The sequence below is a fragment of the Betta splendens genome, chromosome 17 (genome assembly GCF_900634795.4).
Source record: "Betta splendens chromosome 17, fBetSpl5.4, whole genome shotgun sequence".
In the NCBI taxonomy this organism is placed as follows: Eukaryota; Metazoa; Chordata; class Actinopteri; order Anabantiformes; family Osphronemidae; genus Betta; species Betta splendens.
In genome coordinates, this window is record NC_040897.2 from 2,476,434 (window position 1) to 2,503,314 (window position 26,881).

General features: G+C 41.4%; 3 protein-coding genes across 10 annotated transcripts in view; 1 reads left to right on the forward strand and 2 right to left on the reverse strand.

Annotated features, from left to right (window-relative positions):
* Positions 1 to 60: 60 nt before the first annotated feature.
* Positions 61 to 4,044, reverse strand: LOC114844941 (uncharacterized). Of its 2 annotated transcripts, XR_003783787.3 has the most exons (6): positions 3,911 to 4,044; positions 1,598 to 2,639; positions 1,335 to 1,438; positions 465 to 707; positions 279 to 378; positions 61 to 191 (listed from the first exon to the last, which is right to left on the reverse strand). XR_003783787.3 is itself a non-coding variant. In XM_029132641.3 (4 exons), the coding sequence occupies exons 1-3, from the start codon at positions 3,956 to 3,958 to the stop codon at positions 1,338 to 1,340; spliced, it is 1,191 nt and encodes a 396-aa protein (XP_028988474.1). In that variant the 5' UTR covers positions 3,959 to 4,044; the 3' UTR covers positions 939 to 1,095; positions 1,335 to 1,337. The 2 variants fall into 2 exon arrangements, 1 of the variants encoding a protein (XP_028988474.1); XM_029132641.3 differs by lacking the exons at positions 61 to 191; positions 279 to 378; positions 465 to 707 and adding an exon at positions 939 to 1,095.
* Positions 3,911 to 10,456, reverse strand: LOC114844583 (trichohyalin-like). The gene is made up of 7 exons (XM_029132061.3): positions 10,235 to 10,456; positions 7,929 to 8,967; positions 7,666 to 7,769; positions 7,182 to 7,425; positions 6,996 to 7,095; positions 6,822 to 6,908; positions 3,911 to 6,709 (listed from the first exon to the last, which is right to left on the reverse strand). Exons 1-3 carry the CDS (start codon positions 10,280 to 10,282, stop codon positions 7,669 to 7,671), a joined length of 1,188 nt encoding a protein of 395 aa, XP_028987894.1. The 5' UTR covers positions 10,283 to 10,456; the 3' UTR covers positions 3,911 to 6,709; positions 6,822 to 6,908; positions 6,996 to 7,095; positions 7,182 to 7,425; positions 7,666 to 7,668.
* LOC114844600 (palmdelphin-like) overlaps positions 10,418 to 26,881 on the forward strand; it is a 20,183-nt gene continuing 3,719 nt past the window's right edge. For 2 of the 7 annotated variants that reach the window (XM_055503650.1, XM_055503654.1), the window contains exons 1-3: positions 24,000 to 26,233; positions 26,423 to 26,503; positions 26,700 to 26,815. In XM_055503650.1, the coding sequence (XP_055359625.1) occupies positions 26,147 to 26,233; positions 26,423 to 26,503; positions 26,700 to 26,815 (284 nt within the window). In that variant the 5' untranslated portion in view covers positions 24,000 to 26,146. The other 5 variants (XR_008693022.1, XM_055503653.1, XM_055503651.1 and 2 more) reach the window with 5 other exon arrangements.

Below are 26,881 nucleotides of genomic sequence, written 5' to 3' on the forward strand. Positions count from 1 at the left end.
ACACCATGAACAGATGTGTTGTGTAACACACAAGTCTACATTGTGATGTTAAGCTTATCACCACTTTACTACTCAGGTAAATGACTGCTCAGGTGATTACTTACTGCACTGAGCCTCCATGAACGCAGGGGACAACTTCTCTCCAGGTGGTCCTATCCGTGGATGAAGTTCTCCAGCCTCCACAGCTGCACCTGTCACAACCAAAATGAACACATTAGCTCCAGGAGTAGAGGATGTGAAGAACAGACTATGAATAGGCTCTGACATGTCATTCTTACTCAGTGTAAATGTGCAGCTGTTGTTCCTGCGTCGGTTTAAGATCTCCATCTTGGGCCCGAGCTGCTTGGAACGCAGGATCTTGGTCCAGTTCGGTTGTGTCTGGTAAAGTGAAAGCATTAGAATACAGAGTGAGTAAATACATCAGCGAAAAATAGTTAAGACTTGAACATTTCAGTTGTATTTACCGTTGCTGGGGGTCACCTTCTGCAGCTAAAACACAATAATACAAAACGATCACTTATAATAAGAACAAATAAAGTGTCAGAACAGACATAGAACAGAACATCTTATCTCAATCTAACTTAAACTTTACCTAACAGAACAAATAGTAAAACAAATAAATTGGTACGTGTCTCCTCCTCTGATGAGGAGGAGATGAAGACGGTGTCCTCTTGAGGGGGTGGGCTCCTCCAGGACGGTCCATCCACCTCAAGGGACAAAGCAGCAGAACACTCAGTACGGCATGTTCACAATTTACCCTAAACATCATCTGTTTGTGACAGAGTAGATGCAAGTAACATCAAGTACATCAGCGAAAAATAGTTAAGACTTGAACATTTCAGTTGTATTTACCGTTGCTGGGGGTCACCTTCTGCAGCTAAAACACAATAATACAAAACGATCACTTATAATAAGAACAAATAAAGTGTCAGAACAGACATAGAACAGAACATCTTATCTCAATCTAACTTAAACTTTACCTAACAGAACAAATAGTAAAACAAATAAATTGGAACGTGTCTCCTCCTCTGATGAGGAGGAGATGAAGACGGTGTCCTCTTGAGGGGGTGGGCTCCTCCAGGACGGTCCATCCACCTCAAGGGACAAAGCAGCAGAACACTCAGTACGGCATGTTCACAATTTACCCTAAACATCATCTGTTTGTGACAGAGTAGATGCAAGTAACAGTTCTGGACTAAGTCAGTGCAGGAGCCTGATGGAACTGTGACGGCATAATGTGTTTACAATGTGTTTACTGTCACGAGTCACGAGAATAATTTCACATAATGCAATAATACTAAACAAAAGACTCTAAACAGTTTAGGTCTGCTCACCTTTTAAACTGGGTGGATGCGGACGACGTTGGTGCGAAACCAGAGCTTTGGTTTCCACCAAGTCACCGTTTCCTCCGCTGGACTCGGGTTGGCGTCTGCAGAAACTGAGAAGAAAGCAACAATTTACTCGAGTTTAAGACATGACAGTATAAAAAACACTACTCAACAAATACAGGCCCCAGGAAAACGAATCCACAGTAAAACCCACATGATGAGAAGGACATGAATGAATTTAAATGAGAGTTGTGACAAATGTTTCTTACATTCACAGATGAAGGGGCTGAGATCAGCTGCCCCGGTCTCCACCGTCTTCAGCCTCCTCTCCGCCCAGACGTCCTGAGCTGTGACCTCATATTTTTCCTTCTTCTTCTCTGCCTTCCTGTTGCTCAGTCTTCTTTCCTTTTCTTCCTTCTTCCGCTGTTTTTTCTTCTCCTTCTCATCCTTTTCGCATTGTTCCATCCATTTTTTCTTCTCTCTCTCAAATGTCTTTAGCTCCTGCTGTTTCTTCTTCTTCTCCCTTTTCTGCTCCTCTCTCTCTTGTTTTCTTCTTCTCTCCTCTTCCTCCTTCAGTCGTTCGTCCTCCTTTTTGAGCTCCTTTGTGACCATCTTTGAAACAGCCTTCTCTCTTTTCTCGTCCTTCTTCTGTTGTCGTTCTGTCCGTCTTTTAATCCTTTGCTGCCTTTCTTTCTCTTCTTTCTTCCTTATTTCCTCTTCCTTCTTCTGCCACTTCTCTTTTCTCTTATCTTCCTTCCTCTCGTCTTTCTTCTCTTTCTTCTCATACTTGTCTCGCTGCTCCTTTTCTTTCTGCCATCGTTGCTGTCTTGCTTCTTCTTGCTTGGTAAGTATTTCCTTTTCCTTCTTCTCTAGCTTCTTCAGTCGGATTTCCTCCAGTTCTGGCAGGTACTCGGTGACATTGAAGTTCTCCAACACGGTTTTCTTCATCTCCTCTTTCCGCGCTTCCTCACGTCTTCTTTTGCTTTCTTGCTCCATGGCGATCTGATGACTAACGGCCTGCATCTGTATGCGGCATTCTATTTCGTCTTGTTCCTTTAGTGCTGCCATCCTTTGATCTCTGTCCATTTCTTTCAAGTTGCATTCCACACGTTTCCTTATCAGCTTGTTCCGCCACTCCTGGACATATGCAGATGCATAGTCCACTTTGGCTTCTTTGTTTCTTCTTCTTCTTCTTTCCTCTTCTGCTTTCTCTCTTCTCTGTCTCTCTGGTTCTTCTGTCACGGATCCTACACGGCTCTTCTTATTTGCCATTGTGCCATTCCTTCTTCCTTCGCTCTCTTTTCTTCTTCTCTTTCAATTCAAACACAAAACAGAAAAGATTATTAACTTGATTCAACTTGTTTGACTTTTGACAACTTACAGCTTTTCCCATTTACTCAAACACTTGTGTCTGATATCACACTTTAAAAACCGGTAACGCGCTAAAAACTGAACTTGCTGCAGCTACAGACACAGGGACACTTGAATGCCATGACTTCAACGCCATCGTATTATTTTGGTGTCTACGTGTTGTTTTATGTTCCTAGTGTAACTAGACAGGACAAAATAAGTAACGTGAATGTGGTGTTTGTCCATTCGACAGAGTAGGAAGTGACCCGGAGGCCATGACACAGGCAGTAGAGGAGCCAAGACGGTGAAACCCATGTTAGACACTAAATGACCACGGTACGGCGCTGTTTCCCCACTCTCAAAGCAAACGCTGAATAAACGATCGGATTGGACACAGTTACTTTACGGTAGGCTTTACAACAGTGTTATATTATTAGTCAGATATTAATGCACATGAATATTATTGTAATGAACCCTGACCTTTGTTATGTCCGCAAGCCTAGATTTAACTACAATAAATAAACTTGGTTAATTTATTTTAATGAACGCTGCAAACCTCACTTCAACGTCAGATAAACGCTAAATAAAGCATGCACTTGTTCGTTTTGTTCATATGCAATTTAGAAAGTTCACTAAACAAAAATCTGTGTTTTCAACTGCCAACACAGACACATCTTTCTCACATCTTCATATTATCTGAAACATAACTGAAAACTAAGTTGTTTGCACGCAGGTGAGTAAATTCCCTACTGTCTAAACGATATGGTTTTTTTTATCAAATAGACATTTAAAAAAAAGTAAACCGGTCGTTTTGATGTAGCTGTGAAACTGTTACATCAAAACGAATCTCTGTCCACTCACTCCAGTCACGCAGCTACTGACAGAACTGGACCTGTGCGCGTGATCGAGTTTCCATGGGGAACACGAACACATGAATTTAGGCCCAGTCGCCATTTTGAATCACAAAAAGTGATTTCTACACCTTAACAAAATAACAGGTTGTCAATAAATACTATATTAATACTACATTCAACACATATATAGACATTTAAGGGGAAAATAACCAATTAAAACGGAATAAATCACATTAAAAACCTTTCCAACCTTAAAATCAAATATTTCTACTACAAAGATCTTATGAAACAGTTGTAAGGAGCAAAGTTACTTATTAAACAGTTGTAAGGAGCAAAGTTTCATGTAGACTAATATAGAAGCAGCGTGTCTTTTCTAACCTGCCAAGCAGAGGTGAATCTGGGCCACACGCCGGTACTTCCAGACATCAGCTCACCAGATGCACCAGTTGGTTCTTTCAGAACAGGTGAGTGACTGTTGCCCAAATAGTAAATCCAACGATCCTTAAATTGAGTTAAATATCCAAGGGCTCGTGGTTCCTGGAGCAATCCTTAGCCACCACAGAAAAACTTTCGTCCGTCAAGGTTAGCGTCCAACTGCAAAGGGGGGAATACCCGCGCCTACGGGCCTTATATAACTTCCGTCGTTCTGTTTCCATGACACCCACTGACGCGTGCACGTGCGAACGAGAAAGACGGAAATGTAAGCTAATTTATTTAGCTAGTCCCTTTCGTACAGTGCATCACTGTATTTTCTAAATGGATTTTGCTTACCTTCACATAGAAAAATGCAAAAAACTAACACTTTAGCTACATGTGGCCATGCTAATTCAACTTGAAAACAAATTAATATACTGTAGGAACTATATCCTAGGACTATACGAAGCTAAAGCTAAACGCTAGAGCCAAAATGATGCGTTCTCATTCCAGCGTGGTATGTTTACGTGTAGCCCAAACAAGAACGTGGCTCGATGAAAGATAAAGTCCCACCAGACTTTCAGTGAGTTTTTTATTTATTTATTATTTTTCTACATAATGCTACACTCACAATACAAACAAAAACTATTGCTGACTGTGTTAAAAATTGTGCAGGTGGGAACGGGCAAAGTCAGTGTTTGTAAAGGAGGAGTCAGAACGTATTTTACAGTCAAAACTGGTCTTTTAAATGAAACTGTAAACATACCAATGCATGCGAAACACGAAGAGTCCCTTCATGCACATGTGAATGATACGGTGTATTATTATATTATATATTTTATTCTCTTCTTTAGACAAGCATGAAGCCAAGCTGAAAGGAGTCATTGGCTTCCAAGCAATTGAGGAAGTATGTTATGATCATTTGAAGAACGCGCATAAGGTTTGCACACACGCTTGTTTGTGTGTATGTCTGTATGTGTGTACGGGTCGGATCCAACATCATCTTTACCTTCTGCTTCCGCCCCCCAGAGTCCAAACCCCTCGCTGACCTTCAGTGTGAAAACTCATGACCGCGTCTACTACATGGTCGCTCCGTCTCCCGAGGCCGTGAGGATCTGGATGGACGTGATCGTCGCAGGCGCTGAGGGATACACCCAGTTCATGGTGTAGCAAAGGGATGACGGCAGCACGCTACAACACACCTCTTTTTTTTATTCTGTATTTGTTGGACTTTGAAATCGTCCAGATGAACACTAGTAATCGCTTTCAGGAGAAATGAACTATGCTAGTGTTCGACACAGTGCCTTATGTTGGGTTCAGTTATGCCCTAAGAGATTAAAATGTGTCATGGACGAACACACAACATTTCTTGTTCATGAACTATTATTGTGGCTTCCTCAGGAATCACATGAGCGTGTTTGAATTTATAAACATTTGTGCTGAGGAAGTGCTTTTTGTGCTTGTTCTCTGAGCTTCTGACGTAGCTCCAAGGAATCTTCTGATGTTGCCATCCAGATGGGATTAGCTCATGGAGATGCAACGCACTGACAGAAGTCAGTACGGCCAACAGTTGTTCATACTGTCCACCACCTAATGCAGGGCTACATATTACCAGAGTATACTTAAACAAAGTTTCCCCTGGGAGCAGTGAGACAGTTCAGATGTGAAATGACTAAAATACACGTGCATTCGTTATTCAGCTTCAGCAGATTCTTTCCTCTTTGCATCCCCGCTGGTCAAACACAGAGGTTCAGAGAGCTCGGACAAGCAGCGTCTGCGTTTCAAAGAGGTCTTTGCTGAACATCTGCACATGGACATGGAAGGTTCTCCTACGTGAGATTATCAGGCTGTGATAGTGTTCCACTTCTCCAGCTGATCTTAGAGCAGCTTGTTTCCTTTTGCTAGAGATGAATTCAGGAACTGAAGATTGCCACAAGCCAGTGCGGACACAACATGCAGCTTAAACTGGCAGCTACATCGTTACCGTTGCAGACTCACTAATTATTCCATATGCATTCAGTACATTGATGTATGTAGTAAAGCGAAGTAAGTAAATGAACATCCTGATTAGTGTTACAAGTGAGAATGTTTGCCTTCTCACTTCTGCATCACCCTGTCTTGTTATCCAAAGGAAGGAACACCAAGCTTCGAAGACAAGATGCATTTGCTTTAACAGCCTTGGGTCTGGTGGGGAGTCAGATAGGATGGAGCCAGAGCCCGGGTGTAAAAGTCAAACATATATCATAAATTATTAGTCAGTCAAATGAAACATTAGATGTTTAGACTTGATGTACGACAGGGCACAAGAGATTAGTTGTTTGTGTAAGAATGTTCAGTTCAGTATTGCACCTAACCAGCACATGACGACTGCGTTGGATAAGAAATAGCACAAAGGCACAATTTTTCCATCACACAACACTATTCTGACCTCAGCCTGTTATTTAGCATTTCATACAGGTGTTATGATAAGTGAGTATTTTGACCATTTTACCCACATACTTAGAGTCTCACAGTGAAACACAAAACAACACAAACTAAATGATTTGTTTAACATGAAATGTATTTATTACAGTGTGTTTACAACGTATTTGTGAAAATGACTCGTCCCCAGAGACTTCTGTTGGCAGATGGAGGCCAACACCATGTCCCAAACCCAGCAGCACAGAGGAAGCAGTAATAAAGACACTTCCCCTATGTGGTTTGGACCGGGAGGCTCCTCTTCGTTTGGACCGGAGGCCGGAGGGAGCGGGGAGCTGCAGGATGCTGGAAGAAACACCATGAACAGATGTGTTGTTAACACACAAGTCTACATTGTGATGTTAAGCTTATCACCACTTTACTACTCAGGTAAATGACTGCTCAGGTGATTACTTACTGCACTGAGCCTCCATGAACGCAGGGGACAACTTCTCTCCAGGTGGTCCTATCCGTGGATGAAGTTCTCCAGCCTCCACAGCTGCACCTGTCACAACCAAAATGAACACATTAGCTCCAGGAGTAGAGGATGTGAAGAACAGACTATGAATAGGCTCTGACATGTCATTCTTACTCAGTGTAAATGTGCAGCTGTTGTTCCTGCGTCGGTTTAAGATCTCCATCTTGGGCCCGAGCTGCTTGGAACGCAGGATCTTGGTCCAGTTCGGTTGTGTCTGGTAAAGTGAAAGCATTAGAATACAGAGTGAGTAAATACATCAGAGAAAAATAGTTAAGACTTGAACATTTCAGTTGTATTTACCGTTGCTGGGGGTCACCTTCTGCAGCTAAAAACACAATAATACAAAACGATCACTAATAATAAGAACAAATAAAGTGTCAGAACAGACACAGAACAGAACATCTTATCTCAATCTAACTTTAACTTTACCTAACAGAACAAATAGTAAAACAAATAAATTGGTACGTGTCTCCTCCTCTGATGAGGAGGAGATGAAGACGGTGTCCTCTTGAGGGGGTGGGCTCCTCCAGGACGGTCCATCCACCTCAAGAGACAAAGCAGCAGAACACTCAGTACGGCATGTTCACAATTTACCCTAAACATCATCTGTTTGTGACAGAGTAGATGCAAGTAACAGTTCTGGACTAAGTCAGTGCAGGAGCCTGATGGAACTGTGACGGCATAATGTGTTTACAATGTGTTTACTGTCACGAGTCATGAGAATAATTTCACATAATGCAATAATACTAAACAAAAAGACTCTAAACAGTTTAGGTCTGCTCACCTTTTAAACTGGGTGGATGCGGACGACGTTGGTGCGAAACCAGAGCTTTGGTTTCCACCAAGTCACCGTTTCCTCCGCTGGACTCGGGTTGGCGTCTGCAGAAACTGAGAAGAAAGCAACAATTTACTCGAGTTTAAGACATGACAGTATAAAAAACACTACTCAACAAATACAGGCCCCAGGAAAACGAATCCACAGTAAAACCCACATGATGAGAAGGACATGAATGAATTTAAATGAGAGTTGTGACAAATGTTTCTTACATTCACAGATGAAGGGGCTGAGATCAGCTGCCCCGGTCTCCACCGTCTTCAGCCTCCTCTCCGCCCAGACGTCCTGAGCTGTGACCTCATATTTTTCCCTCTTCTTCTCTGCCTTCCTGTTGTTCAGTCTTCTTTCCTTTTCTTCCTTCTTCCGCTGTTTTTTCTTCTCCTTCTGATCCTTTTCGCATTGTTCCATCCATTTTTTCTTCTCTCTCTCAAATGTCTTTAGCTCCTGCTGTTTCTTCTTCTTCTCCCTTTTCTGCTCCTCTCTCTCTTGTTTTCTTCTTCTCTCCTCTTCCTCCTTCAGTCGTTCGTCCTCCTTTTTGAGCTCCTTTGTGACCATCTTTGAAACAGCCTTCTCTCTTTTCTCGTCCTTCTTCTGTTGTCGTTCTGTCCGTCTTTTAATCCTTTGCTGCCTTTCTTTCTCTTCTTTCTTCCTTATTTCCTCTTCCTTCTTCTGCCACTTGTCTTTTCTCTTATCTTCCTTCCTCTCGTCTTTCTTCTCTTTCTTCTCATACTTGTCTCGCTGCTCCTTTTCTTTCTGCCATCGTTGCTGTCTTGCTTCTTCTTGCTTGGTAAGTATTTCCTTTTCCTTCTTCTCTAGCTTCTTCAGTCGGATTTCCTCCAGTTCTGGCAGGTACTCGGTGACATTGAAGTTCTCCAACACGGTTTTCTTCATCTCCTCTTTCCGCGCTTCCTCACGTCTTCTTTTGCTTTCTTGCTCCATGGCGATCTGATGACTAACGGCCTGCATCTGTATGCGGCATTCTATTTCGTCTTGTTCCTTTAGTGCTGCCATCCTTTGATCTCTGTCCATTTCTTTCAAGTTGCATTCCACACGTTTCCTTATCAGCTTGTTCCGCCACTCCTGGACATATGCAGATGCATAGTCCACTTTGGCTTCTTTGTTTCTTCTTCTTCTTTCCTCTTCTGCTTTCTCTCTTCTCTGTCTCTCTGGTTCTTCTGTCACGGATCCTACACGGGTCTTCTTATTTGCCATTGTGCCATTCCTTCTTCCTTCGCTCTCTTTTCTTCTTCTCTTTCAATTCAAACACAAAACAGAAAAGATTATTAACTTGATACAACTTGTTTGACTTTTGACAACTTACAGCTTTTCCCATTTACTCAAACACTTGTGTCTGATATCACACTTAAAAACGGTAACGCGCAAACTGAACTTGCTGCAGCTACAGACACAGGGACACTTGCCTGCCATGACTTCAACGCCATCGTATTATTTTGGTGTCTACGTGTTGTTTTATGTTCCTAGTGTAACTAGACAGGACAAAATAAGTAACGTGAATGTGGTGTTTGTCCATTCGACAGAGTAGGAAGTGACCCGGAGGCCATGACACAGGCAGTAGAGGAGCCAAGACGGTGAAACCCATGTTAGACACTAAATGACCACGGTACGGCGCTGTTTCCCCACTCTCAAAGCAAACGCTGAATAAACGATCGGATTGGACACAGTTACTTTACGGTAGGCTTTACAACAGTGTTATATTATTAGTCAGATATTAATGCACATGAATATTATTGTAATGAACCCTGACCTTTGTTATGTCCGCAAGCCTAGATTTAACTACAATAAATAAACTTGGTTAATTTATTTTAATGAACGCTGCAAACCTCACTTCAACGTCAGATAAACGCTAAATAAAGCATGCACTTGTTCGTTTTGTTCATATGCAATTTAGAAAGTTCACTAAACAAAAATCTGTGTTTTCAACTGCCAACACAGACACATCTTTCTCACATCTTCATATTATCTGAAACATAACTGAAAACTAAGTTGTTTGCACGCAGGTGAGTAAATTCCCTACTGTCTAAACGATATGTTTTTTTTATCAAATAGACATTTAAAAAAAAAGTAAACCAGTCGTTTTGATGTAGCTGTGAAACTGTTACATCAAAACGAATCTCTGTCCACTCACTCCAGTCACGCAGCTACTGACAGAACTGGACCTGTGCGCGTGATCGAGTTTCCATGGGGAACACGAACACATGAATTTAGGCCCAGTCGCCATTTTGAATCACAAAAAGTGATTTCTACACCTTAACAAAAATAACAGGTTGTCAATAAATACTATATTAATACTACATTCAACACATATATAGACATTTAAGGGGAAAATAGCTAATTAAAACGGAATAAATCACATTAAAAACCTTTCCAACCTTAAAATCAAATATTTCTACTACAAAGATCTTATGAAACAGTTGTAAGGAGCAAAGTTACTTATTAAACAGTTGTAAGGAGCAAAGTTTCATGTAGACTAATATAGAAGCAGCGTGTCTTTTCTAACCTGCCAAGCAGAGGTGAATCTGGGCCACACGCCGGTACTTCCAGACATCAGCTCACCAGATGCACCAGTTGGTTCTTTCAGAACAGGTGAGTGACTGTAGCCCAAATAGTAAATCCAACGATCCTTAAATTGAGTTAAATATCCAAGGGCTCGTGGTTCCTGGAGCAATCCTTAGCCACCACAGAAAAACTTTCGTCCGTCAAGGTTAGCGTCCAACTGCAAAGGGGGGAATACCCGCGCCTACGGGCCTTATATAACTTCCGTCGTTCTGTTTCCATGACACCCACTGACGCGTGCACGTGCGAACGAGAAAGACGGAAATGTAAGCTAATTTATTTAGCTAGTCCCTTTCGTACAGTGCGTCACTGTATTTTCTAAATGGATTTTGCTTACCTTCACATAGAAAAATGCAAAAAAACTAACACTTTAGCTACATGTGGCCATGCTAATTCAACTTGAAAACAAATTAATATACTGTAGGAACTATATCCTAGGACTATACGAAGCTAAAGCTAAACGCTAGAGCCAAAATGATGCGTTCTCATTCCAGCGTGGTATGTTTACGTGTAGCCCAAACAAGAACGTGGCTCGATGAAAGATAAAGTCCCACCAGACTTTCAGTGAGTTTTTTATTTATTTATTATTTTTCTACATAATGCTACACTCACAATACAAACAAAAACTATTGCTGACTGTGTTCAAAATTGTGCAGGTGGGAACGGGCAAAGTCAGTGTTTGTAAAGGAGGAGTCAGAACGTATTTTACAGTCAAAACTGGTCTTTTAAATGAAACTGTAAACATACCAATGCATGCGAAACACGAAGAGTCCCTTCATGCACATGTGAATGATACAGTGTATTATTATATTATATATTTTATTCTCTTCTTTAGACAAGCATGAAGCCAAGCTGAAAGGAGTCATTGGCTTCCAAGCAATTGAGGAAGTATGTTATGATCATTTGAAGAACGCGCATAAGGTTTGCACACACGCTTGTTTGTGTGTATGTCTGTATGTGTGTACGGGTCGGATCCAACATCATCTTTACCTTCTGCTTCCGCCCCCCCAGAGTCCAAACCCCTCGCTGACCTTCAGTGTGAAAACTCATGACCGCGTCTACTACATGGTCGCTCCGTCTCCCGAGGCCGTGAGGATCTGGATGGACGTGATCGTCGCAGGCGCTGAGGGATACACCCAGTTCATGGTGTAGCAAAGGGATGACGGCAGCACGCTACAACACACCTCTTTTTTTTATTCTGTATTTGTTGGACTTTGAAATCGTCCAGATGAACACTAGTAATCACTTTCAGGAGAAATGAACTATGCTAGTGTTCGACACAGTGCCTTATGTTGGGTTCAGTTATGCCCTAAGAGATTAAAATGTGTCATGGACGAACACGCAACATTTCTTGTTCATGAACTATTATTGTGGCTTCCTCAGGAATCACATGAGCGTGTTTGAATTTATAAACATTTGTGCTGAGGAAGTGCTTTTTGTGCTTGTTCTCTGAGCTTCTGACGTAGCTCCAAGGAATCTTCTGATGTTGCCATCCAGATGGGATTAGCTCATGGAGATGCAACGCACTGACAGAAGTCAGTACGGCCAACAGTTGTTCATACTGTCCACCACCTAATGCAGGGCTACATATTACCAGAGTATACTTAAACAAAGTTTCCCCTGGGAGCAGTGAGACAGTTCAGATGTGAAATGACTAAAATACACGTGCATTCGTTATTCAGCTTCAGCAGATTCTTTCCTCTTTGCATCCCCGCTGGTCAAACACAGAGGTTCAGAGAGCTCGGACAAGCAGCGTCTGCGTTTCAAAGAGGTCTTTGCTGAACATCTGCACATGGACATGGAAGGTTCTCCTACGTGAGATTATCAGGCTGTGATAGTGTTCCACTTCTCCCGCTGATCTTAGAGCAGCTTGTCTCCTTTTGCTAGAGATGAATTCAGGAACTGAAGATTGCCACAAGCCAGTGCGGACACAACATGCAGCTTAAACTGGCAGCTACATCGTTACCGTTGCAGACTCACTAATTATTCCATATGCATTCAGTACATTGATGTATGTAGTAAAGCAAAGTAAGTAAATGAACATCCTGATTAGTGTTACAAGTGAGAATGTTTGCCTTCTCACTTCTGCATCACCCTGTCTTGTTATCCAAAGGAAGGAACACCAAGCTTCGAAGACAAGATGCATTTGCTTTAACAGCCTTGGGTCTGGTGGGGAGTCAGATAGGATGGAGCCAGAGCCCGGGTGTAAAAGTCAAACATATATCATAAATTATTAGTCAGTCAAATGAAACATCAGATGTTAAGACTTGATGTACGACAGGGCACAAGAGATTAGTTGTTTGTGTAAGAATGTTCAGTTCAGTATTGCACCTAACCAGCACATGACGACTGCGTTGGATAAGAAATAGCACAAAGGCACAATTTTTCCATTACACAACACTATTCTGATCTCAGCCTGTTATTTAGCATTTCATACAGGTGTTATGATAAGTGAGTATTTTGACCATTTTACCCACATATTCAGAGTCTCACAGTGAAACACAAAACAACACAAACCAAATGATTTGTTTAACATGAAATGTATTTATTACAGTGTGTTTACAACTTATTTGTGAAAATGACTCGTCCCCACAGACTTCTGTTGGCAGATGGAGGCCAACACCATGTCCCAAACCCAGCAGCACAGAGGAAGCAGTAATAAAGACACTTCCCCTATGTGGTTTGGACCGGGAGGCTCCTCTTCGTTTGGACCGGAGGCCGGAGGGAGCGGGGAGCTGCAGGATGCTGGAAGAAACACCATGAACAGATGTGTTGTTAACACACAAGTCTACATTGTGATGTTAAGCTTATCACCACTTTACTACTCAGGTAAATGACTGCTCAGGTGATTACTTACTGCACTGAGCCTCCATGAACGCAGGGGACAACTTCTCTCCAGGTGGTCCTATCCGTGGATGAAGTTCTCCAGCCTCCACAGCTGCACCTGTCACAACCAAAATGAACACATTAGCTCCAGGAGTAGAGGATGTGAAGAACAGACTATGAATAGGCTCTGACATGTCATTCTTACTCAGTGTAAATGTGCAGCTGTTGTTCCTGCGTCGGTTTAAGATCTCCATCTTGGGCCCGAGCTGCTTGGAACGCAGGATCTTGGTCCAGTTCGGTTGTGTCTGGTAAAGTGAAAGCATTAGAATACAGAGTGAGTAAATACATCAGCGAAAAATAGTTAAGACTTGAACATTTCAGTTGTATTTACCGTTGCTGGGGGTCACCTTCTGCAGCTAAAAACACAATAATACAAAACGATCACTAATAATAAGAACAAATAAAGTGTCAGAACAGACATAGAACAGAACATCTTATCTCAATCTAACTTAAACTTTACCTAACAGAACAAATAGTAAAACAAATAAATTGGTACGTGTCTCCTCCTCTGATGAGGAGGAGATGAAGACGGTGTCCTCTTGAGGGGGTGGGCTCCTCCAGGACGGTCCATCCACCTCAAGGGACAAAGCAGCAGAACACTCAGTACGGCATGTTCACAATTTACCCTAAACATCATCTGTTTGTGACAGAGTAGATGCAAGTAACAGTTCTGGACTAAGTCAGTGCAGGAGCCTGATGGAACTGTGACGGCATAATGTGTTTACAATGTGTTTACTGTCACGAGTCATGAGAATAATTTCACATAATGCAATAATACTAAACAAAAAGACTCTAAACAGTTTAGGTCTGCTCACCTTTTAAACTGGGTGGATGCGGACGACGTTGGTGCGAAACCAGAGCTTTGGTTTCCACCAAGTCACCGTTTCCTCCGCTGGACTCGGGTTGGCGTCTGCAGAAACTGAGAAGAAAGCAACAATTTACTCGAGTTTAAGACATGACAGTATAAAAAACACTACTCAACAAATACAGGCCCCAGGAAACCGAATCCACAGTAAAACCCACATGATGAGAAGGACATGAATGAATTTAAATGAGAGTTGTGACAAATGTTTCTTACATTCACAGATGAAGGGGCTGAGATCAGCTGCCCCGGTCTCCACCGTCTTCAGCCTCCTCTCCGCCCAGACGTCCTGAGCTGTGACCTCATATTTTTCCCTTCTTCTTCTCTGCCTTCCTGTTGCTCAGTCTTCTTTCCTTTTCTTCCTTCTTCCGCTGTTTTTTCTTCTCCTTCTCATCCTTTTCGCATTGTTCCATCCATTTTTTCTTCTCTCTCTCAAATGTCTTTAGCTCCTGCTGTTTCTTCTTCTTCTCCCTTTTCTGCTCTTCTCTCTCTTGTTTTCTTCTTCTCTCCTCTTCCTCCTTCAGTCGTTCGTCCTCCTTTTTGAGCTCCTTTGTGACCATCTTTGAAACAGCCTTCTCTCTTTTCTCGTCCTTCTTCTGTTGTCGTTCTGTCCGTCTTTTAATCCTTTGCTGCCTTTCTTTCTCTTCTTTCTTCCTTATTTCCTCTTCCTTCTTCTGCCACTTCTCTTTTCTCTTATCTTCCTTCCTCTCGTCTTTCTTCTCTTTCTTCTCATACTTGTCTCGCTGCTCCTTTTCTTTCTGCCATCGTTGCTGTCTTGCTTCTTCTTGCTTGGTAAGTATTTCCTTTTCCTTCTTCTCTAGCTTCTTCAGTCGGATTTCCTCCAGTTCTGGCAGGTACTCGCTGACATTGAAGTTCTCCAACACGGTTTTCTTCATCTCCTCTTTCCGCGCTTCCTCACGTCTTCTTTTGCTTTCTTGCTCCATGGCGATCTGATGACTAACGGCCTGCATCTGTATGCGGCATTCTATTTCGTCTTGTTCCTTTAGTGCTGCCATCCTTTGATCTCTGTCCATTTCTTTCAAGTTGCATTCCACACGTTTCCTTATCAGCTTGTTCCGCCACTCCTGGACATATGCAGATGCATAGTCCACTTTGGCTTCTTTGTTTCTTCTTCTTCTTCTTTCCTCTTCTGCTTTCTCTCTTCTCTGTCTCTCTGGTTCTTCTGTCACGGATCCTACACGGGTCTTCTTATTTGCCATTGTGCCATTCCTTCTTCCTTCGCTCTCTTTTCTTCTTCTCTTTCAATTCAAACACAAAACAGAAAAGATTATTAACTTGATACAACTTGTTTGACTTTTGACAACTTACAGCTTTTCCCATTTACTCAAACACTTGTGTCTGATATCACACTAAAAACTGAACTTGCTGCAGCTACAGACACAGGGACACTTGCCTGCCATGACTTCAACGCCATCGTATTATTTTGGTGTCTACGTGTTGTTTTATGTTCCTAGTGTAACTAGACAGGACAAAATAAGTAACGTGAATGTGGTGTTTGTCCATTCGACAGAGTAGGAAGTGACCCGGAGGCCATGACACAGGCAGTAGAGGAGCCAAGACGGTGAAACCCATGTTAGACACTAAATGACCACGGTACGGCGCTGTTTCCCCACTCTCAAAGCAAACGCTGAATAAACGATCGGATTGGACACAGTTACAGTACTTTACGGTAGGCTTTACAACAGTGTTATATTATTAGTCAGATATTAATGCACATGAATATTATTGTAATGAACCCTGACCTTTGTTATGTCCGCAAGCCTAGATTTAACTACAATAAATAAACTTGGTTAATTTATTTTAATGAACGCTGCAAACCTCACTTCAACGTCAGATAAACGCTAAATAAAGCATGCACTTGTTCGTTTTGTTCATATGCAATTTAGAAAGTTCACTAAACAAAAATCTGTGTTTTCAACTGCCAACACAGACACATCTTTCTCACATCTTCATATTATCTGAAACATAACTGAAAACTAAGTTGTTTGCACGCAGGTGAGTAAATTCCCTACTGTCTTAACGATATGTTTTTTTTTATCAAATAGACATTTAAAAAAAAGTAAACCGGTCGTTTTGATGTAGCTGTGAAACTATTATATCAAAACGAATCTCTGTCCACTCACTCCAGTCACGCAGCTACTGACAGAACTGGACCTGTGCGCGTGATCGAGTTTCCATGGGGAACACGAACACATGAATTTAGGCCCAGTCGCCATTTTGAATCACAAAAAGTGATTTCTACACCTTAACAAAAATAACAGGTTGTCAATAAATACTATATTAATACTACATTCAACACATATATAGACATTTAAGGGGAAAATAGCTAATTAAAACGGAATAAACCACATTAAAAACCTTTCCAACCTTAAAATCAAATATTTCTACTACAAAGATCTTATGAAACAGTTGTAAGGAGCAAAGTTACTTATTAAACAGTTGTAAGGAGCAAAGTTTCATGTAGACTAATATAGAAGCAGCGTGTCTTTTCTAACCTGCCAAGCAGAGGTGAATCTGGGCCACACGCCGGTACTTCCAGACATCAGCTCACCAGATGCACCAGTTGGTTCTTTCAGAACAGGTGAGTGACTGTTGCCCAAATAGTAAATCCAACGATCCTTAAATTGAGTTAAATATCCAAGGGCTCGTGGTTCCTGGAGCAATCCTTAGCCACCACAGAAAAACTTTCGTCCGTCAAGGTTAGCGTCCAACTGCAAAGGGGGGAATACCCGCGCCTACGGGCCTTATATAACTTCCGTCGTTCTGTTTCCATGACACCCACTGACGCGTGCACGTGCGAACGAGAAAGACGGAAATGTAAGCTAATTTATTTAGCTAGTCCCTTTCGTACAGTGCGTCACTGTATTTTCTAAATGGATTTTGCTTACCTTCACATAGAAAAATGCAAGATAAAGATCCCACCAGACTTTCAGTGAGTTTTTTATTTATTTATTATTTTTCTACATAATGCTACACTCACAATACAAACAAAAACTATTGCTGACTGTGTTAAAAATTGTGCAGGTGGGAACGGGCAAAGTCAGTGTTTGTAAAGGAGGAGTCAGAACGTATTTTACAGTCAAAACTGGTCTTTTAAATGGAACTGTAAACATACCAATGCATGCGAAACACGAAGAGTCCCTTCATGCACATGTGAATGATACAGTGTATTATTATATTATATATTTTATTCTCTTCTTTAGACAAGCATGAAGCCAAGCTGAAAGGAGTCATTGGCTTCCAAGCAATTGAGGAAGTATGTTATGATCATTTGAAGAACGCGCATAAGGTTTGCACACACGCTTGTTTGTGTATGGCCATTCATTGAAGGTGCGCATTATAACCCGGTGCGCCTTATAGTGCGGAAAACACGGCAACTACGTTTTTAAAAGTTTTAAATACATCATTCATACAGGGTTGTGTCATATCATGGGTGTAGACTACCTGACTTTACAAACATTTGACATTTTAAATAATTAAATAGCATGCAGAGTATAGCAGTGCAGCAGTGTTTTCAACATGGGTGTAATGTTTTCACACAGTTAAATCATCTGAGTTCTACTCAGCCAACAGCAACAAGGCAGAGGCTAAAACAACTGGTGGAGGACCTGCACCACCACCCCTGACGCATGCAGAGGAGATGGCCCTCAGCATGAACACTGGAAAGCAGAGGCTAAAGAAATTCCTGGAGGGAGTTCGTCAGAACCAGTCACTCACCAGGATACAAGTGCATTTGTAAAATGTAAGAGGCCTACTTCTATATTTAATTTTTTTACGTACTTTTTATATATCCATTTCTTAGATTCTGGGTTGGGTTCTTTGTTGGTTTTAACAGACTCTGATGGTAATATCAGCCTGTTGGATCCTCCTGTCACAACAGAAGCCCAGTCAGTTGTACTGTAAGTATCCTACTGTGCTGTACATTTATGTAAATAACTATGATAAATATGTAAATAATTCTTGTTCACACCACAAGAGGAAACAAAAACACGGAGTCAGACCACATCTAATTCCTTGGTTGTCCTGTGCAAACTTGGTGAATAAAACAGATTCTGATTCTGATTCTGTCAGTCCACTTACAGTATGTGTGTAGTCAAGGAGCAATATATTGCACCAATTGTAGTAAGTAGTACCACTTCATTCCTTCCTGTCCATTTTTGATTACGTGTTCATTTCCTGTATTTATAAAAATAAATCTAATTCTGCTCTGTGTAACTATACTAACTCTACATATACTGTACATATTATATATATATTGGGTTTATGTAGTAGATTTGAAACTTTTAAATTCTTGACCATTTGTGGGGAGGCTTTGGCTGCATGATAACTTGGAGCAAAATTGAGCCAATCCCAGCCTGAGGCCAGATTCCATATTCCTTATGAAATCTAGTAAAATCATAAAATGCGTAAGACATAATTTATTCTTTAATCACATGGGAGCAGCACAACTCTAATACTGTCTGACTGCATCTTTTCATTGCCATTCATGATATGGCAGTGGAAACGGGGCAATTCCAGAATCCAGTTGCAGTCCTAAAACCTAAAGTCTTTCCACATCTTAAGTCAGGATTAAAACTGAAGGATCTCAACTCAAAACTTGAACTAAAGCATTCAAATTGTGTCCATCCACATAATAGTAAACTGACTTTTGTAATGGAAAAACTTTGCCTTGTGCTATTTCTTATCCAACACACTGATCATGTGCTGGTTAGGTGCAATACTGAACTGAACATTCTTACACAAACAAATAATCTCTTGTGCCCTGTCGTACATCAAGTCTAAACATCTGATGTTTCATTTGACTGACTAATAATTTATGATATATGTTTGTCTTTTACACCCGGACTCTGGCTCCATCCTATCTGACTCCCCACCAGACCCAAGGCTGTTTAAGCGAATGCATCTTGTCTTGGAAGCTCGGTGTTCCTTCCTTTGGATAACAAGACAGGGTGATGCAGAAGTGAGAAAGCAAACATTCTCACTCACTGCGAGATAAAGTGGCACAAACAATTCCATTGCTGCAGAGAGACATTCCACCAGAGCCAGAGAAAGGGGTTAAAAGGCAGAAGCAACTTGAGGATCGTGGGTTCTTTGCATCACACCTTCGTGGTGTGTGCACTGATCTCCCAGCTGGTTTTTGGTTTGTTGATGTGCACGATCAACATACCATGCTTTTTATTTGCTTTCCCCATTATTTTTATTTTCTTTATTATTTCAATAAATCGCACAAAAGGACAACTCTCTCATCTGCTTCTTTATGGAAAATTTCCACCACACTGTCTTCATACCAGGATTACTCGTCTGTTCCCTTTAAAACTATACCATGACAGTCTCAACAGTTTTTGCAGGACAACCAGGCTGGTTACAGAGACCAGTTTGCGCACTAAAATATGATGAATCTCTCTAGGAACATCCTGGTTTGACCTATTCTACCAAACTATCCTGGTTTGTCCTGTGCTGTGGAAAAGAAGGAGCAGCTAAGTCAGCCTGCTGTGTAGGCTGGGATAATTGTTGTTTAATAGCATTTTAATTTTCATTACTTTTTTCTAAGTTAGCTTTTACTAGCAAAAACCTAAGCTAAGAGCGGTTTTTAGCTTTCTCAGATTTGTGATAATTGTTTGCATCAAATAAAAAAGTGTTTTTTACTTAGTGAAAATCCAAAAATGACAAATTAAAATATGACCAGTTACTAGTCCAACCATTGTGGTGGAAATGTCCCATAAACAAGCAGATAAGAGAGTTGTCTTTTGTGTCATTTCTTATAAAAATAAAGGAAAATAAAAATAATGGGGAAAGCAAATCCAAAACATGGATGTTGATTGTGTACATCAACAAACCAAAACACAAACCTGGCCCCAGTGGAATGTCTCTCTGGACCAATAAAAATGTTTGCATTCTCACTTCTGCATCATCGGTGTTGGTGCGCTAACCCTAACACTTGTCATCAAAAAGGAAGAAACACCAAGCCTCAAAGACAAGATGCATTTGGTTTTATAGTCTTGGGTCTGGTGGGGAGTCAGATAGGATTGAGCCAGAGACCAGAGTGTAAAAGACATACACAGATCATGAACTATTAGTCAGTCAAACAGAACATCAGATTCTAAGCTTAATGTACGACAGGGCACAAGAGATTAGTTGTTTGTGTAAGAATGTTCAGTGTTGAATCTAACCAGCACATGTTGACTGCATTGGATGCACAAAGGCACATTTTTTCCCATTACACCACCTTGGTCCAGTTCCTGTGTCCAACATCCTGCCTGTGTTCAGGTACAGGAACAAGAACACAAAAACGTTTTATAAAAATTCAACTTTCTAGGAGCAAGGAGCTTCTTAATATTGGATGTCAGACACTGTGAATAAGCTGTATTTCCACAGAAGGAGCCCCGCCTCCCTGCTGACGGCTTCATGTGGCACAGAGCAGAAGTATGTCCTGCACGGAGAGGTGGGCTACTGCCAGGTAAGAACCTTTACTTGCATTTATATTTATAGAATTTCTTTGTATCTGTTCAGTTTCTTATATAGTGCCTGTAAAGTCTTGAGATGACTTGTGGGCGGGTGTGACGTTAAACTTAATTAAATTAATGTTAGCGAGTATAAAGTGTCCTCTGGTTGAACAAGAACAGAGATAAGCCTTTAATTCTGTTCAAGCTTCGGTTTCTCCGCAGTAGCTGCTGCAGCTTTTCCTACAGTATAGTTTAGACTTACTCCTATTTCTGCTGACCTTTAACTAATAATTTTATTCATTCATCCAAATGTAAAAGTTCCTTCGCTTAAAATGAGTTGTCCTGCCAATGATTCATCTGTGGAAGGTTTCTTGTATTAGTAGTAGTACAGACATTTGTATGTTACATGAACTATGTATATGGATAAATATATTATACACAAACTGGTTAACCCACATGGGTTTTCTGATTCTCTTCAGCCAGCAAGCAGATGGCTTCCACAGATTAACTACCTCATGAGCAGATTAGCTCAGTTTACCCACATCTTTGCTGAGTGGCTACCTCACCGAAGAATAAAGCGCCTCTCAGCTTTTATTTTGTAGGATTTGCTCCCACCAGGCTGAAATGTGCTTTTACAGTGGATGTGACAGCTAAGAGAAAATGGAAATGGGCTGACTTGAACAAATCCCGATTTTTAGACTGTCTTCCTTCACTGGACAAGCATCAAGTCATAAAGGGAGTTATAGTCACATCGGTTGTATCTGCTGACTTTGTAAGATAAGATAACTTTATTATCTATATCTATATTATCTATATATCTATATATAAACTTTATTTATTCCACAGTGGGAAAATTCTTTTGTCTGCAGCAGCAAGGAGACATTAAATGGGTATAGAAGTATAGACAGTATAGAAGTATAGAGGAACAGTATGGAATGGACAGCAGCAGTATTAGCAAAGCAAGAAAAATAAAAACTCATTGTTGACAAACAACAATGAGTTGAACGGAATACACCATGTAGGTACATTTGTGTGTCACTCTAGTGTTGTGTTGCACAGTCTGATAGCTATGGGGAGGACTGACCTGCGGTAGCGTTCCTTCCTGCACTGTGGGTGTAACAGTCTTGTGTTGGAGGAGCTGCTCAGAGCCTCTACAGCAGGTATGTCAAAGTCAAATACACAGAGGGCCAAAAAACAAATTGGCTATAATCCGAGGGCCGGACTGGTTCAATGTTTATTAAAACATATTGAAATGATTGCACATAGCCTATTGAACCAAGACCTAACACAGTGTATTATTTAATGATTAAATGAATAATCGAATATTTTTTATGGCTCTGTCAGTAAGTTAAAGGGAAAACATTTTTCAGCAGGCACACAGACAAGAACAAACTGCCTTCAAAGAAAAATCACATGTCCTGTACATTAAATGAATAAAGTAATATTTTCTTATGGCTCTGTCAGTAAGTTAAAGAGAAAACATCTTCAACAGGCAAACAGCAAAAAAGCAATTTTCCTTCAAAAACAAAACATGTTCCTTATATCAAGATAAATGCATAAATGAAACTGAATGCATTATAAACTGAAAATGCAATACTATGCTGCTCTATTATCCTAAATTACTGCTTCAAATAGTAAAATGAGAAAATATAGAATAAATCAAATCAGTTGTATTCTTTCTCATGGCTCTTATCTGCAATTTCCCCTGAGTCCATTAACTGAAAAATAATATAAATAAATAAATAAAATAAAATGCAAAAATATATGGCACACAGAGAAAACAATACTTCCTTCAAAGAAAAATCACATGTCTTGTAGAAACAAATGTAAAAATTTAACTGAATTAAAAACTAAAAATACGTTAATGCTCTGTGATGCTCACTTGTCTGAGGATGAGCCTGATACTTGGTGGTGTCTCATCTTTTGTACAAGTTCATCAATGTTCAGGGTAAGGCTCTGAGCTGAGGAAATCCTCAGGATTGAGTGGAGGTGCTGATCAGTAAGACGGCTCCTGTGTGATGTTTTGTTTAGCTTCATCAAAGAGAACAGTCGTTCGCACAGGTATGTGCTGCCAAACATAGAGAGCGTCTGAGCAGCTTGGATGCGCAGCTCGGCCATTGTGTCGGGGATGAAACGTGCAAACTCAGCAGCACCCACTCTCTCATATCCTTCAGTGTGTCATTGCACTGAAGCTCCAACTGAAGCTCCAACTGCATTTGTAGGTTTGGTGGTGCGCTTTCCACGTCAACTGCAAATGATTGCCGAGCAGTTGAAACCTGCATTTTTGGGCTTCAAAGTCAGCAAATCGGCGTCGGAAGTCGGCGGCCAGTATTTTGAGTTTGTCAGCAAACTGTGCACTCTGGAACACAGCGGTAGAGAGCCTCTCTTTCATAGTCTGGCAACTGGGAAAGTGGTTCAAGTGTTCTTCACGCATCTGCGTCTCCCACAGACTCAGCTTGGTTTCAAACGCCTGCACTGTACTGTACATATCAGAGATGACACGCCCCCGTCCCTGCAGCTGCAGGTTCATCACATTCAAATGACTCGTGATGTCGCACAGAAATGCCATTTCACACAGAAAAGTTTCATCTCGCAGCTCTGTTGTGTCTTTCCCTTTGCTTTCCATGAACAGACAGATCTCCTCACGCAGCTCGAAACATCTTTGCAGCACCTTTTCCTGGCTTAGCCATCGCACCTCTGTGTGATAGGGCAAGTCACCATACTCTGTATCTAACTCGCCCAGAAATGCCTTGAACTGGCGGTGATTTAAACCTGTTGCTCTGATGAAGTTAACTGCCCGCGTTATGGTGCTCATTACATGTTCCATTTTCAAGGCTTTGCCACACAACGACTCCTGGTGTATTATGCAGTGATAAGCTGTCAGCTCACCTGTGACGTTTTCCTTCTGCATCCTCTCACGCATCCTTGCCACCAGTCCACTCCTGTGCCCACACATCGCGGGTGCTCCGTCTTTTGTCAATCCCACAAGTTTTTCCCAAGGCAGGCCCATCTCATTTACACATCTGGATACCTCTTCATACAGATCTTGTCCTGTAGTTGTGCCATGCATAGGACGTAATGCCAAAAGCTCTTCTGTTATGCTCAGGCTGGAGTCCACTCCACGACTGAAAATTGACAGCTGGGCAATGTCAGATGTGTCGGTGCTCTCATCCACAGCAAGGGAATATCCGATGAAATCTTTTCCCTTTCCCACAGCTGTTCTTTTAGATTGGTGGAAAGCTGGTCTATATGTTCAGCAACAGTGTTTCTGCTCAGGCTCACGTTTGAAAATAGTTGCCTTTTGTCTGGGCACACTGCGTCACAAACTTTAAGCATACGGTTTTTGATAAACTCTCCCTCTGTAAATGGCCGGGCGGATTTTGCGACCTCTTCTGCCACAATAAAACTCGCCTTGACAGCAGCTTCGCTTTGTGATTTTGCTTTTGTGAACAGAGCCTGCTGGGACTTAAGACCTCGTTTTAATTCTTCCACCTTCTGTAGCCTTTGTTCCGTGTCCATATTCTTGTCTTTGTCTGTGTGTTTCCTAGACTTTTCATGGTGCCTTCTTAGATTGTATTCTTTCATTACAGCCAAACTTTCTCCACACAGACACACAGGTTTGCCATTTAACTCAGTGAACATGTACTCTGCCTCCCACCTAGCTTGAAACCCTGTTCCTTCCGTTTAGCCATTTTTTAGGGAGGGAGGTAGCTTAAAGTTGACATCTGCTCTGACTGCTGATGAATGATGAGGCCGGGGTCCGCTTGCTGCGCTGCAGTGAGTTCGCGGGTTACTGTTGCATTGTGGGAAATGTAGTATTGGTGCGTGCAAAACACCAGGGGACTGCTACAGCCCGCGGGCTGGTTCTAATACTAATCAAATATCATCCTGGGGGCCATAGATAATTTATTCGCGGGCCGAGACTTTGACATATGTGCTCTACAGTGTGGTGCAGGAGGTGGAGGGGTTCTCCATGAAGGATGTTAGTTTAGCCAGCATGGTGTGGTTACCGCTCCAAGCCTTCAGAAAAAAACGCAAGTAGATTGCACAAAATCGTGATCTCGCCCAGGGTGCCATTTTGGCAGGGCCCAGCCCTGTTTAACCAGCTTGTTGAGTCTCTTCCTGTCTCTGCCTGTACTGGCCCCCGCCCAGCACACAACTCTATACAGGACTACTGACGGCCACCACAGTGCTGTAAAAAGTGCCTAGCAGCTGTCTGCCCACACCACATACAGAGCGTCCATGTGAATAATTATTTTTTTTATCCATCCATTTATCCATCCTCATCCTATAAACCTAAACCCCTACACTGAACTCCTACATATGCTAAAAAATAAGCAAATTTCAAAAAATTTAATCTCTGAGTCTCTGTCAGTCATCTTGGGTTAGCAGTAGAGTATGGGGTGCCAAATGTAAAATGAGCACCTATAACTAGTTTTCTCACATTTAACTAAATGACACAACATGTTTTCTCACATTTAGTTAAATGTGCAAAAGTCTAAATGTAAATGTTAAATGATCGAACTGAATATTTAAGTAGACTCCACCCCCTATTATCCTAGATCAGTGACGCGGACTCAAACACGTCAAACAGTACGCATAGCTCCGCCCACATCTGACTCTGGATCGGTGCACGAAAATACTGGGGAGAAGCCTGAAGTCGAAGCCATCAAGGCCGCCAGCTCCGACTCCCTCCCGTTGGGGGAGATTGAACGGGCTGTAACGGCAGGTGTGCGGGCTGAGGCTCCGCTTCAAACTGCCGTTCTGTCGTAAACACCATTAATGAGGAGTTAAGTAGGTTTAAATAGAATATTTCTGTGGCGCCGGTGGAGAATTAGTTGGCTAACTATACTAGCTAGTCAAAGTTACGTCCAGGCTAAAAACAAAAGTTTCCAGATCAGATGTGGGCGGGGTTTGCGCGAACTGTTTGAGGTGATTGAGTTTGCGTCTCTGATCTGAGACCAGTGCTGTTTGAGGGTAGGGATGGAGTCTACTTGCCCATTCATGAATATTCAGTTTACACTCGGCAAACATTTAACATTTACATTTAACATTTAACATTTACATTTAACATTTAACATTTAACATTTAACATTTACATTTAACATTTAGCATTTAACATTTAACATTTAACATTTACATTTAACATTTACATTTAACATTTAGCATTTAACATTTACATTTAACATTTACATTTAGACTTTTGCACATTTAACTAAATGTGAGAAAACATGTTGTGTCATTAGTTAAATGTGAGAAAACTAGTTATAGGTGCTCCTTTTACATTTGGCACCCCATAGTAGAGGGGGGCAATGTAATAAATATGCAATTACTACAATAAAACGCATACTTGTGCAAAAGACCAGCCTTTGAGTTTCCACTGTAGATGGCATTATGTCAGATTTGTCAAATAAAATTTGTAAAATCATACTGTCAAACAAAAACCAAAATACTAAGACAAGGACAAAGACAAAGGCAGACAGATGCTATGCTGTGCATACACTTACTGCTCACTCTTTTAGGTACACATGAAAAATTCCGAATCAACCCATACACATGCTCTGCTGTACATTCTACTGTGCCAAAGTTAGATCTCCCCCGTCTTAAAATTTAAACCTGGTAGGGCCCAAACTATCTTTTTCAAATGTGTTTTCTCTCTCATGCTTTCTGTCTGTCCCACAGCAGGATGGAGGAGTCAGACCTGCTAAAGAAGAGAGTCCAGGCTATTAAAGTATGAGTGACTCCACTGTTACAGAAGACTGTAACAACAGCCCTAGTTCAGCATAAATATGTTGTTGTGTGTAAAATGTGTTTTACTTTAGAATAGTGGTTATTCACGAGGCATTATTACTGTGTTTATGTATTTGCTCTGGTGTTAACCTCTAATTCAGATATTTTGAGAATTAATTTGATCCTTCAGGAGAAGCATCATATTCAGCAACTCATTCGGGTGAAGAAAGTGGAATTGGACCAGGAGAAGGTCAAACTACAGCATCTAAAGGTTCACTGCACCAGCTTCACATAACTAGAACATCTTGTACATCTGTAGTAGTCAATCAGCATCTGGATTAGTGTTATTATGCATACCTCATGCATATATAAATGTGAAGTTGTTCATGTTGTACATGCTTGTTTTATTACTCTGCCTTCTCATACTGTCCTCTGCTGAACCATCTGTCTCCCTTTTAACCTGACAGAAGAAAGCTTTGCGTGAGCAGTGGCTGTTACAGGACTCGGCCTCCCACACCCTCCGAAAGCAGAGTCCTCTGTGTGACCAGAAGCAGACCAGGGATCTGCAGCTTCACATTCACAGGTATGACACCCACACTCACAGACACACACTACAACAGCCTGTTTTTAATCTGCTCTGACCCAGCAG

Coding starts and splice junctions, on each gene's coding strand:
- LOC114844941 (XM_029132641.3), bottom strand. CDS start 3,958: ATGTCTGGAAGTACCGGCGTGTGGCCCAGATTCACCTCTGCTTGGCAG. Junction 2,640..3,910: donor GATTCACCTCTGCTTGGCAG/GTTAGAAAAGAC, acceptor TTGAATTGAAAG/AGAAGAAGAAAAGAGAGCGA. Junction 1,439..1,597: donor CAGCCCCTTCATCTGTGAAT/GTAAGAAACATT, acceptor CTTTCTTCTCAG/TTTCTGCAGACGCCAACCCG.
- LOC114844583 (XM_029132061.3), bottom strand. CDS start 10,282: ATGTCTGGAAGTACCGGCGTGTGGCCCAGATTCACCTCTGCTTGGCAG. Junction 8,968..10,234: donor GATTCACCTCTGCTTGGCAG/GTTAGAAAAGAC, acceptor TTGAATTGAAAG/AGAAGAAGAAAAGAGAGCGA. Junction 7,770..7,928: donor CAGCCCCTTCATCTGTGAAT/GTAAGAAACATT, acceptor CTTTCTTCTCAG/TTTCTGCAGACGCCAACCCG.